The sequence below is a fragment of the Nannobrachium achirus genome (genome assembly GCF_963921795.1).
Source record: "Nannobrachium achirus genome assembly, chromosome: 19".
Taxonomy (NCBI): Eukaryota; Metazoa; Chordata; class Actinopteri; order Myctophiformes; family Myctophidae; genus Nannobrachium; species Nannobrachium achirus.
The window spans coordinates 27854180-27868222 of NC_137826.1; the positions used below are offsets into that span (position 1 = coordinate 27854180).

At 39.3% G+C, this 14043-nt stretch overlaps 1 protein-coding gene across 1 annotated transcript; it reads right to left on the reverse strand.

The window, feature by feature from the left end:
* Positions 1-2180: 2180 nt before the first annotated feature.
* cUnh11orf54 (chromosome Un C11orf54 homolog) lies at positions 2181-5942 on the reverse strand. The gene is made up of 9 exons (XM_080748805.1): positions 5831-5942; positions 5523-5622; positions 5343-5441; positions 4948-5021; positions 4767-4868; positions 4473-4649; positions 3998-4147; positions 3007-3123; positions 2181-2560 (listed from the first exon to the last, which is right to left on the reverse strand). The coding sequence occupies exons 2-9, from the start codon at positions 5587-5589 to the stop codon at positions 2387-2389; spliced, it is 960 nt and encodes a 319-aa protein (XP_080604931.1). The 5' UTR covers positions 5590-5622; positions 5831-5942; the 3' UTR covers positions 2181-2386.
* Positions 5943-14043: the final 8101 nt, after the last annotated feature.

A 14043-nucleotide genomic window follows, 5' to 3' on the forward strand; every position in this document is an offset into this window, starting at 1 on the left:
CTACCTGTCTGAGCCATTTCGCCTACCCTCAATTCTGCTGTCAGACTGTCCATGTTTGCAAATGATCTCTTTGTCATTTAAATATTATAGTGACTGTGACAGTGGTGTCAAGTTAATCTAACAGTTTACTTGACATTTATTATTTACATCACATTTTATTCCTAAAAAATGGCAAAAAAGTTTTTTATGCCTGTTGACAGGCAAGGTTGATTCTATAGGCTATTTAGGTGTAGCATATCTTATATAGACCTATATAGGCTAATAGCCTACATATTTTGTATAGCCTAATGTTAAAACAATATAGGCCTACAATACTGTTCATTTTACAATACTGTTCAATACTGCACCAAAGAATGTATAGTATCGGGACATGGATTAATTAATTATTTGGGCACACCTGATTCCAATAGCTCTGAATTTATGTGATTACTATGGAGTGCACTGCATAGGATAGCCGTGTGTAGGTTTGACATGTAACACCACTGTCACAGTCACTATAATATTTAAATGACAAAGAGATAATATGAAAACATGGACAGTCTGACAGCAGAATTGAGGGTAGGCGAAATGGCTCAGACAGGTAGGTGAAAAGACTCTCCTCCACGGCAAAAGTGCCCCGCGAAAAGACCTGGCGAAAATGTTATAGGCGATTATGCCTGACACCGTAAAAAGTACTCACATTCTTTACTTGAGTAAAAGTATCAATACTGCAATGTAGAAATTCATCCGGAATTCGAAATTTACTTCAGTAAAAAGTTATTGGTATCAAAATGTACTTAAAGTACCAAAGTAAAAGTTGTACTTAATGTAGTTAGTTACTTTACACCACTGACTACAACAGAATAAATACAACAGAAGTTGGTTAAAACGTGAAACTGATCCAGGCGCATACCACTTAGTCATTGCCAAATAGGCTTGGATGACTGGCAGTGTTGCCGGTTTGATTCCCGATCCGGACGACCTTTGCCACATGTCACTCCCCATCTCTCCCTCCATTTCCTGTCAGTCTACTGTCCTATCCAATAAAGGCAAAAGCCCCCCCCCAAAAAAAAATCGAACCTCTGTTCGAAGTGGAGCTGTGTGTGTGTGTGTGTGTGTGTGTGTGTGTGTGTGTGTGTGTGTGTGTGTGTGTGTGTGTGTGTATTGCAGTTGATGCTCAGGGCAGGCTAGACTCAACAGCACCTCTCTGGTCACCCAGGGTACTCAGGCTACACCAGAGGCTACATACAGACAGACAGACACTGAGCGGTGGCTTACCCACCTCATAGATCATGTGTACCAGTTTTTAAGACATTTGAAGAAAATATGTAGGAAAATTAGCAAAAAGTGTGTTTTGGAGAAAATTCAAGATGGCGGAAAATCTATCCTGGCGCAAATGGGCGTGGCCTATATCGGGAGATGCGTCTTGACCCAAGGAATCCAGGGGAAAAAAATAATAATTTTCCGACCTACGGTTCAACAGTTACAGGCCAAAACGTAAACTGGGCTGTTATAGCGCCACCATGAGGCCAAATGACACTATTATTTTTTATTTAATCCTTGAAATCATTATGAACCTCCTCTCCAAGTCTTGAAACTGTAGCCCCTATGGTTTGCGAGAGAAAAATAATTGAATGTGAGTTTTTGCGATTCCCATTATAAGTCAATGGGGAAAATTAATTCACTAATAAATTAATATCAATTAAACTATAGAACCTTTCTCTTAGCAAGTTACTAGCACACGATTCCCGAGTAAGCCGGTCGATTTGACATATGGCGCGAGTGTGTGGTGCAAAAACTGTGGGAGGAGTAGCGTGCCAAACTTTAGGCTACATACAGACACGGACGGACGGACGGCCACACACACGGCCACGTATAGGGAGCTTGTGTTCCACACAGCTCCAAAAAAAACCTTTAAAACACTTAGAAAGATGCACATGTTTGAGGACAGTAGAGTAGTAACAGTACCACTAGAGAGTGGTGTGTTGGAAGATAGATAGACCCCCATACTCATACATTCACCATGCTTGCGACATTAATGATGTGTCATCTACCTTTCCTCAGACTTCCCAGTTCCCACATGACTTTGCACATGTACCGTATTTTGCACAACACAGCGATGTCAGCACTGTGGAACAACACTACAGTAGGCTACTGACAATGGTAGATGAATTTCAACTCAGTTTTTTGGATGGCTCGTGGGTGATTTCATTTTTATTGTGTAATTATATCAACTTCTGTGGAAAGATATATGGGACATGTTGGATGGTTATGCTTTTCATTGCAAAGTAAATGGCCTTTGCGACAAATTAAAATATAGAAAACCGAATGAAATCTCATCTGATGTGTTAATTCGTAATTGATTCAAGTAAGCAAGAAATACTAAGTTAACATTACTAACATGATGTTAATCTCTGCCAACGTTGTGGGTATCCTTGGGCCTGTCGATGCGGTAAACAAACTCAGCTGGCATAAAGTAACCCAGGTACTCCACAGTGTCAGGAGTGGTGTCTATGTAGTAGTGTCCACCTTCTCCATGATGACTGAAGCAGTGTGTGTGCTCTACACGCAGGTCCAAGCCCTGGATAGCAAACAAGTCAAGGGAAAGCTAGTTTTAAGAGTCAGTCTCAAAAGACAGACAGCAAATCTATCCCTAAACACAGGTTAGCAGGTAGATTATGGTTGAGTAGCCCACAAAGCATAATTAAACACAGTTTATTGAACCCCCGGTAGTACTAGCAGCACATAATGTTTCAGAAATAACAAAAGTATGAGCAGTCTACTCTACAGAGATTTCGCAGATTAACTTTTTTTTTTTTACTTCCTGAGCCCAGCAGACCTGTGCTACATGTCACTCCCCGACTCTCTCTCCCTCGTTCCTGTCTTTCTTCTACACTGTATAACTATCAATAAAGGCAGAAAAATCTCCCAAAATATATTTAAAACAAAACTCCCCTTCGGCCTGGCGGAGACAAAAAGAAATGTATGACCATTCCACCATCAACATGCAGTACTATCTTTACTTACAGGGTCTCTGGATACGAGTACGGACTGGCAGATCAGTGGGGCGCTGACCTCAAAGTGTTTCAGCCAGTTGTTGACATCATCATTGGTGTGGAGGGGACAGACTGAGAACTCCCTTGGCTATGAGCAAGACATAAAAGAAATTAAAGCTACAATCTAGGATGTATTACCGTACTTCATGGATAAATGTCAGTCTAAAGGTATGGTATGTGATACGTTTTGGTAAAAACAAGTTTAAGCTCTATATTCTGATAGTAATCATTGCTATAGATTGTTAATTCAGTAATATAATAGGGGTCTCCCCTTCTCTCCAGCTCTTTAATAACCAGAAAATACCTTTTCAGGTGGGTTGCCAATTTCAGGAGAGAGTACCCATTTATCAGGGGTTCAGTTTTAGAGTGTTCAAGATCTGCTCACTTCTTTGAGTCATCAATTCCAATTTCACTTGTTTAATCATGTGTACATGTACGTTCTCTATCCTAATGCATTTTCAGGTTGGGCTACCAATTAATTGTATTATCTATGGAGACTCACTTACCCTACCATTACTACCCCATCTGTATGGTAGTGTGTATGTTAATAAATATATAACTAGCACATGTCATGTGTAGTGGTTTGAGGTGGTTTCACTACTCTTCCATTTACTCTTACATTTCAACCATGGTGTTGGGTAGGACACTTACTGGTTGACAATGTCAATAAAGTTATTTGAAGCAGACAGCGCACAGGATTGGTCACTAGATGCACACAGGCATCTTTATTGTAGTTTAGACATTGTTGCAAATTACCTCTCTGTCTGGACTCGAGAGAGGGAAACAATGTAGATAAAACTTAAGGACTGAGTCTTTAAATGAACTAACATGAACCCTAATAGTATTAGTAATCATTACAATGACAGATTATCACAATGTAAAATCCTAAATGTTCATTTGCAGGTCAATTTGTAAATTCAGAGTTAAAATAACATTCATGATTTTACAGCACTATTATTTACCATGATGTGGATTTTGGCTTTCCCTTTCTGGATGATGAAGGTGCCCCCCAAGGCCACGCTTTTATCAGGGTAGTGGGCTTCAAGAGTATTCCTCAAGGCAGCCACAAGGCTGTCCTCTCCCGTTCTCTTTTTAGCTCGAACCTCTATGACCTGGCAGAGAACCAGAGAGATCATGTGATTTAGTAGTGATTTCTCAACCACTGCAGAGTCATTTCCCTTTTGTTAATGTTTATTCATTCAAACCTTAGGAGCAAACATGTTAGGGGCCTCGGTTCAACTTCAACCATGTCAGTATTAACCTGGTTGACCCACAATTCTGCAAATCTTGCAATTTATATTTTAATCCATAACCAGCCTAGCTTCTCAGTATCCACCCCACTCCCTCACCCCTCAAAAATAATAATTTAACCATCATTAATGAGCCTTGTATTCAAATATGTTTTTGTTTGATTCCATAAGAAAGAAAAGAAATCACCTTTCCAGGTTTCCCCTCACAAGCATAAAGATTGGCCAGTAATCCAAAGTTGCAGTCTGAGAATTTATCGCTGTATCTCTCCTGAAGACACTGGCCATCAGCTGGATTGATGGAAGAAAAATGGCTGCTGTTCACAGCAGGCCTCCCCGGTAACTCGGTCAGAACTAGGGGCATCAGCTGTGGATTACAAAATTCACAGCATTGTCTTACAAAACATGCTCCAGCAGTCTATGAACAGACCTTGACTATACTCTCAACTAAAACAAGAACCCTTGACAGTTATAAGTGACACACCTCTGCATTCATTCCAACAATCCGAGAGGGCACAGCTCCTGCACCTAGTATGAATGCTCCTGGCAGCTCCACTTCCTTTGCAACAGTGTTCATGTTGTACTCCTGTGGATGCAGGTGAGATGTAAAGATCCTGCTTACCTGTATGATCATACATTATTGTGGGTGAAAGAACGAATACTACCTTGTCCTTGTGTACCATGGGTACCAAGTAAGGTACTCCTCCAACATCAGTAATGCGTGGTTGCCCACACAAGCCTACATGGAAAGACATGGTTTCAAATAGACAATTTAATTTAACTCCTGATTTTTTTTCAATGGCATATTGCACAGTTTTCACACAAGGTTTTACAATTCATTGCAATTCCAATTAATATCAACCATATACATTTATTTATTTATTTAATTCTTACCATCTGTGGTGGAAAAAATAATTTACTCTATATAGTGGGTGGATTGAAACACGTTTCAAAAACAAGAAAGAAGATTAAGCTACACGTTTCTAAACAATTTAACGCTATTGAAGATGCACTTGTGTTGTGACAGACAGACAGAGAAGACAAAAACATAACAGAATACCTTTGACAGGAAACTGGAACGGCTCTTTCGTGAGATCTGGACAATCGACAACACTGACTTGGGCTTCAGCAAAATTGTTTTTCAACCCTGTTTGCAACACTAAAGAAAGAAACAAAATGTGTTGAGTTTTTATGGGATCATAAGAGTTGCTTAATAAAGTTAATGGTCTTATTATCTTACCATTACAAAGTTCTTCTAATTTTGGGACATGTAACTGGAACTTTTCGGTGTTGTTGTTATCAGCCATCCTGTGCAAGAAATTGGGTGGACGTGGATAGGCCTAGAGGAATGTGAAAGAATTAAACTGTGTATGTTTCAAAAGCACAGTGTATTAGAATAGAAACATAAACGAAGTGTCATGTAATAAGATCACAGACATTCTAAGGCTAAGGTAGCTTATTTAGCTAAATTAAGCAAAAACATTTAAACCAGTAAAAGCACGGTACCTAATGGGAAAATAACAAGTGTATTAAATACATGTGTAGTACCTATGTATGTAGAGCAGAAACCATAGATCGCCGTATTATTTCCGCTAGAAGCAAGTGAACCACAGATATGTCTATGAACTTAAGTGAACGATGAACTCGTACTGTACAAACAGTACACTACAAACACGCCTCCTTAGTCCTTGGGGTAGGAGAACACCCATTGGTTAGAGATGAACCCTGACGTCGGTCTAGCCCTGAAACATGACGGTCACATCTGACAACCGTCATGGATGAATATCAATGTGGTATTGAGCATTTTAGCCAATTTGCCACGTACGTCTACCAAACGTTCTAATTTTAAGAATAAAGTACTTACTGAAGGCTCGTGGATGTTATAATATGGTACGCCTAAGCAGAATTACCCGTTTCTTCCGTATTGTTTAATGAAAAAATATTTTAATCCAATCGGCAGACATTTTTGTTTTACTTTTTCCCCAACGTGACGACATTGGTTGCGAGGTGTACTGCATGCACTCTGATACGTTAAACCTTTTATAGAACATAGTCACCAATCGGATTAAAATACTTATGATGATACGGGCAATCCTGTTTAAGCGTACCGTGTTGTAACATCTGTTAGGCTTCATTTAGCACTTTATTTTTTAAATCTGAATGTATTTGTAGACGTACGTGGCAAATTGGCTAAATTGCTCCTCACCAGGTTAAGCCTCATCCATGACGGTCCAACATGTTTCAGGCCAGGCGCTCTGCTACGTCTACGTACAAGTTAATAACTTCCGGGTTGAGTCTGCTTCCAGCGCGCACATTTCAGCGTGGTCTTTCTCTCCGTGTGTGTGCGCTTAAGTTTGTTGATTAATATTCATGTTAACCTCTAACTTTGTGTTGGTCTCGTAAAGGACTCATTTGATTACAACATTAAGACATCGATCTGGATGAACTTTGTTGGAGTGACTTCAAGGAAATCCAAGACGACCCAAGAAGCTAACGTTACTATCTCCTTTCAATGCTGCTCAGCTGCCGTGACCCCTTTTAGTTACTGATATGACGGGGGTTCACAATTTTCCACCTGGGACTCAGGTAGACTGTATTCCTGAAGATGCTTTGGGGAACTGGGAAGAATCACAGCTCTTTTTGGAGGAGGCTTCTCCAGATGTTGTGCAGTTGATATCCAAGTTTTTCGATAATCCCCTTGGTTCACATCTTTTCCCGAGGGATGATGACCGAATTCAGTCAGAAAGGTAAGAATGATACTGTGAAAGTGAATATTGCTCTCTAGCCACTAGCCAGGCCTGCCCTCATCCGACTGTTTCCTGTGTTCTGGTGGATTTTGCGTGTTTGATAGGCTACTTTTATCAAAGGATTGCTTTACTTGCATAATGGCATGGGAGGCCTACAGACATTGAATTGATGATTTAAGCAAATGGGAATTTAAGACCTATATTTCAGAACTATTCATTACTTAAAATGAATATCTCTGTATAGTCTGTATGACTGCATTGCACACATTTGACCACATCTCGTGTGTGTGTGTGTGTGTGTGTGTGTGTGTGTGTGTGTTTGGGGGAGGTGTCTTGGGGGGTCACCAGCACTTTCGCCTATAACATATTTAGTCCAGTCATTTTAGGGTTAGACCTAGAACAAATTGCAATAGTAGCAAACTCAACTGATTTTGTATCCTCATTATGTCCTTAGTGAGGGAAAAAAAGTCCCAAGGAATCCCACCGGGGCAAAGTTTTGAAAACGACCTATCTACCTTCACTTACTATACACTACAATATAAAGGAAAAAATGACTGAAAAAAATCTGCTTTAAGTGGGATGTGAGGGGTCAAACTAGGGTTTTTTAATTATTCTGAATCCATTGCAAGCATTTGTTTTGCACGAAAAACATTCCTTGGGCCAGTAATGGCCACTCAAAACGTCAATTTTCATAAATTTTCATCAATTTTCAGTCTTTTGGGGTCCGTTTTTAGCCCAAGGAATGTTTTTCATGCAAAACAAATGCTTGCAATGGATTCAGAATAATTAAAAACCCCTAGTTTGACCCCTCATATCCCACTTAAAGCAGATATTTTTTCAGTCATTTTTTCCTTTATATTGTAGTGTATAGTAAGTGAAGGTAGATAGGTCGTTTTCAAAACTTTGCCCCGGTGGGATTCCTTGGGACTTTTTTTCCCTCACTAAGGACATATTGAGGATACAAAATCAGTTGAGTTTGCTACTATTGCAATTTGTTCTAGGTTTGGACAAATTTTGGCCTAAAATGACTGGACTAATTCGCCTACACGCATTTGGTCCTTTCGCCTGGCATTTTCGCCTTGGAGGAGAGTCTTTTCACCTACCTGTCTGAGCCATTTCGCCTACCCTCAATTCTGCTGTCAGACTGTCCATGTTTGCAAATGATCTCTTTGTCATTTAAATATTATAGTGACTGTGACAGTGGTGTCAAGTGAATCTAACAGTTTACTTGACATGTAAAAACATGACATGGCAAAATAGTTTTTTATGCCTGTTGACAGGCAAGGTTGATTCTATTGGCTATTTAGGTGTAGCATATCTTATATAGACCTATAGGCTAATAGCCTACATATAGCCTATATTTTGTATAGCCTAATATTAAAACAATATAGGCCTACAATACTGTTCATTTTACAATACTGTTCAATACTGCACCAAAGAATGTATAGTATCGGGACATGGATTAATTAATTATTTGGGCGCACCTGATTCCAATAGCTCTGTATTTATGTGATTACTATGGAGTGCATAGGATAGCCGTGTGTAGGTTTGACATGTAACACCACTGTCACAGTCACTATAATATTTAAATGACAAAGAGATAATATGAAAACATGGACAGTCTGAGGGTAGGCGAAATGGCTCAGACAGGTAGGTGAAAAGACTCTCCTCCACGGCAAAAGTGCCCCGCGAAAAGACCTGGCGAAAATGTTATAGGCGATTATGCCTGACACCTCTTGGGGTACCCCCCCAGAAAACCTTTAACAGAGTAGATGTGTTCTGGTGAATTTTTGGGAGCTTGATTTTAGTTTACAATTAAAGTAGTAGTTCACCCCCAAAATGTTGTACTTGTCACATTCCTAAGACAAGATTTTGATTATAGTACATTCTGCATTTGGGTCCCCATCTGGAATCAATGGGGGTACATTTATTGTAATCACATTTTTGACTTAGGAATGGGACAAAAATATATTATTGAACTCTTGTGTGGTGAGTAATCCATAGAAACATTTTCATTTTGGGGGTGAACTACTCCTTTAAGGAGTCCTCAAGGAGATGTGATTGAAATCACGGACACTCCGGAGAATCAAACAGGGCTGGCTAATGGCTATACTGTAGCCCTGAAATATCACGCCATGTTATGTCATGTCATGTTTCAGGGCTCGCTATACTGCTAGTTTGAAAATACTGCACATTTTGTCATCAGAACTTTAACATGCAACAGTACAACAACCAATTAACTAAACGTATAATTATATATCTGCAGTGACTCAGGGGACAGCCTGTTCATTACTCAAGTTCCAACACCAGAAGTGAAGAAAGCTCAACTACACCAGAGACATCCAAGAGATGTACAAGATGCTTTGGGCCTTGTGACGTCTATCCTCCAAATCCAGTCCAAACGCGGTGCACAGAAACGTCCAAAATATGTTAAAAAGAAGAAGTCCAAGTCCCGACCAATCAAAACACGGAAACTTAGATGGTACTCTTTTGGGTTCCTTTCTCTGATTTACAATAAAAAAACTGCATCTAGATGCCCACGGAAGAGAAAACGCAAGACACGTTTAAATGCCTACTACAATGCCAAGCTTCATGTAAGGTTTCCTTCCTCTTCGTTGATGTCAGCTTTGCCAATCAGATTTGAATACTTTTAAAAATATTATCTACTAATATGAACTATTGTTTGTTTTTAACAGAGCTCTGTAATTGGAGGTTTCTTTAAATGTGTTAAAACACATAAAAAAAGCAGAGATACCCCGGTGTCACCTTTACCAAGAAGATACATAGATGAAGGAGTGACTTTATCGCCACTGTCCGAGTGAGTTCATTTCGATAAACACCATCTTTCTTTATTTTTCTTTGCTTTAAAATGTCCATAATAATATTGTTTTTATATGTTTTTGTTTTTCAGAGAGGATGAAATATCAGACGACTGTGACATCAAAGTGGTGGTAAGCAGGTTATTAGTAAAATCTTGTTGTGACTTTTAGCCCTGTTTTGCACATATGGCCCTAGTTATATGCAGACTACTCTATTATGTTAAAAATGCATCTGTGCTAATACCAGAAGAAACATGGTTTGTCAGATTGTAACAGCATGGCCAATATTAAAGTTACTGTACAGACAGTGGAGGAATACAAAATAAATAATAATAATAATAAAATAAAATAAAAACAGGAGGCTAGTGATGAAGATGCAGATATGAATCCTGTGAACATTTTGAAGAAAAAATGCAGTGAGAATGGAGAGAAGGGGAAAGAAGCATGTAAATGTCATCCCTCCATTTGGACAGTACCATTACAAAAGAAAGCTGATATGTAACCCTTCACTTGTCAACAGACTCATGTCACTCGCTTATAGTATGTAATCGTTGGTAAAAGTGAATATATATACATTATACATTTGCAGTACCTTTCTATGTAACACACGCACAATATCTGTGCAGCCACAACCCCTCTCAAACCAATACCTGAACGTTGGCGACATTACTATGACTGTTATGAATTGTAGATGATATATATACAACAATGAACCGTTAGATGTAAAATTGTTTATGATAACTACTGCATGTTTTTTTGTTTTTTGTTGTTGTCATCTGTCAGAAACTGAACCGTTTTGCTACATCATCAAAACCTAGAACGAGGAAGACTAATCCACCAAGCCAGAGAGCACGACGAAGTAAGGGTAATGCCACAAATGTGAATGCAGACCTGGCTCTGAAGACTCCTGAGCTGTCTCAGGTAGATGATGCAATCAAACTTTGTGGAAAGGGGAGTGATGCCTTGTCTGGTGATGATACCGCAGCACAAGAGGAGATTAGTGTAGATTCTAAGTTAAGGAAAAAAAGGAAAAGAAAGGAAAACAGGGATTTGGAGTTGCAGTTGACAGGCCATTTGGAGGAGTCAAGTACCATTCATTCTGATGATGACTCAACTCTGGATAATACAGGTCTATCTGGAACACAGAAAAGATCTTCTAAAATGTGTAAGGAGACAGATGATTCTCAGAAATGTACCGCTGGAAGCCAGAAAGCAACTGTTCAATATGTGGAACTAACAACCAAGAAAAAGAAAAACAAGAGAATCAGTGAAACATCCAACACTGACCTTGTAGATTGTGGTGATGTACAAAATGAACACTCTGCATCTGTGGAGAAAAGGGGAACAAATGGGACTGATTCCTTCCTTTTTGTTGACACAGTGGAAAAAGATTATAATGCACATGAGGAAACAACCGTCTCCTTTCCAGCTAAAAAGAAGAGTGGACAAAAGTGCAAAAACAGAGCAGGTCCAAGCAGTTCTGGTTTTGACATGAAAGTCGTGGACAATATTGATGATCCTCAGGAGGCTGTGGTGGCCGTCTCTGTGTCCAAAAAGCCAAAGAGCTTGAACGAAACTGGGCTAACGTTTAAGAAAAAGAAGAAACACAAGAAAAAAGATAATTAAGATAGAAACATTGGTCAAACTCAGGGGCGACGTGGAATATAGAGATCAGTTTTTGAACAGGGCAAATTTGTATTCAATCAGAAGGGTCTTCTACAGTAGCACAGACGACAAAAGAACAAACCACCTAGTCCACTTGGTACAGTATAGTACTGGAATGGCTAACGAAAGTAATGCATTTGACCAGAAAAAAGATAATTAAGATAGAAACATTGGTCAAACTCAGGGGCGACGTGGAATATAGAGATCAGTTTTTGAACAGGGCAAATTTGTATTCAATCAGAAGGGTCTTCTACAGTAGCACAGACGACAAAAGAACAAACCACCTAGTCCACTTGGTACAGTATAGTACTGGAATGGCTAACGAAAGTAATGCATTTGACCACATGTTTGGGAAAACATCTGTATCCAGAAATCTTTTTCATTTTATTGAAAATAACACATAACAGTGTAATTCACCACCTCTGATTAAAGGGGAAATCTGGACTACACATTTTCTTACCTTAATCTGATGTTATAATATCCCAGAACGAGTGGTACAGGTTTTTTAATTATTTTTATTTTTTTCCCCTGAGTCTACCACAGCTCTGACCGCGAGGGTTATTTGTATCGCTGTAGATATTTGTTGTGCCATGTGAACCTTAATTGTTTGAGGATGAAAAAACAGGGAGGTCACAAGGTCTGTTCATTATCAAATGTGAGGAGGGAGAAATTGTTTATTTTTATTGTTTATGATGGACACATGTTTAGTGTAATGTGTTTTTATTTTATTTAGAACTATTATCATATCATCAAGAGATTGCTAATCACATTAAAGGAGCACTTGACTTATTTTCAACCATATCTTGATATAATTACTCATTGCTAATGCTCATTATAAGATCGCATCATTTCTGTCTACTCTCTTGGCTTCTCATTGGTGGACTGTGTGGACAGTTCAGAAAACTGCCTGCTGATGGTGACAATCAATGAGGATTCCAAGCAAATAATGCATTAATTGTTTGAAATGACCAAACCTGCCCTCTGACGTCGAAACACCTGCCCACTTGATAAGAACAGACTACGGCCCGATTGGGACAGAATCATCCCCGTCCCCCAGTCCCGGTATCCCTGAGACGTCAAATGTTGCCACGTAGTTTCTGGTGGCCAGAAATACATTTGTCTGACTGTTCTGAGGCTGCCATATTTGTGGGTCAGACCATTCCGAGATTGCTGGATTTGTGGATCAGAACGTTACGAGGTTGCCACATTTGACTTGGGTGAGTGGACTTTGGTGGCCAGAAATACGTGCAAGTATTTGGAGGTCGCCGGATTTGACCCTGGCGAGTAGGTTTTGGGGTGAGCGTTCATGTATTCGAAACAGCCCACCAGTAAGAGAGGGAGTACAGAAATGGTACCATCTATACTATTAGCATCTTGATGGTTTTTTCCTTTTAGATCTTTGGGGGGGGGGGGGATGATTTTTTTTTATTTTTGTTCAGTTTTATTTATCCATGCTGTACAATGGCAGAGTTCTGGATATAGGTCACCCTAGAAATAAGAGGAAGGAGATCCATACTCCTGATGGAACAAATACTGCAATACATTCTTTTTAAAAAAGAAAAAGAAAGAAATGGTGCGATCTTATAAGCATTAGTGAAGACAAAAATTAAATGTTGAAAATGGGTGAAGTGGTTGTTAGTAAAGAAAATGTTTGTGTAACTTGTTTGCACCTAAAGCTGTTTTATGTAACTTTACTTTTCTACTTCAGATTCTGCGAAACTGCTGAAAACCCTCAGGGGATAAATTAAAATGTGACCTTCAGGTCAAAGTGCCTGTCAAAACAGAAATATATTACATACTGTAGGTGTACAGTTGTGACAAGAATGTCTTACCATACATTGTGAGCTTGTAAATAAGTTGCATAATATAGGTGTGCAGTTGTGACAAGTATGTCTTATCACGTGAGGTTGAAGATCTGCTCTTTGATTTTTTTCAAATGCAAGTGGTTTACTGTGTCTGGGTTTTATAAATATATTGAACCAACAAAAACCCTAAGTCAAGAGCTTGTGTCTAAATAACTCAATCGGATCCTTTGGAACACTGATTATTTTTCCATTTACTAAAAAGTAATTATTAATGAAGTGTGGGTCATACAAGGTTTCAACCTAAAACCACTAGATGACTAGAAGGTTAATGGATGGCTTGCAGGGAAATGCTCCTGCAGCCTTTTCAGTTACAGGATGGTAGCCTATATGTAACTAACTGTATTAACTTGAGATGAGATACACTTAAGCAGTTTATAAATGTGTAGTAGGCCCTAACCCCTAATGGTATTTGCTGAACAGGCATGCCACCTTACATTAGAGTAATTAGACTGTGCTCAATAATGACGTGATGGTTGTAGACTAGCAATAGGACTTTGTGTTCTTAGGTCAGACTCGGACCCATCCGTGATTAATCGACAACATCCATGGTGTCAGTGGGAGGTACAGCCTTAACCCAACCCTCTTAGGAAATGTTGCCAACCAACAACCATGTAATCCACACTGCACACAACACAACACAGTTATGTACGGTGACTGGCCATAAT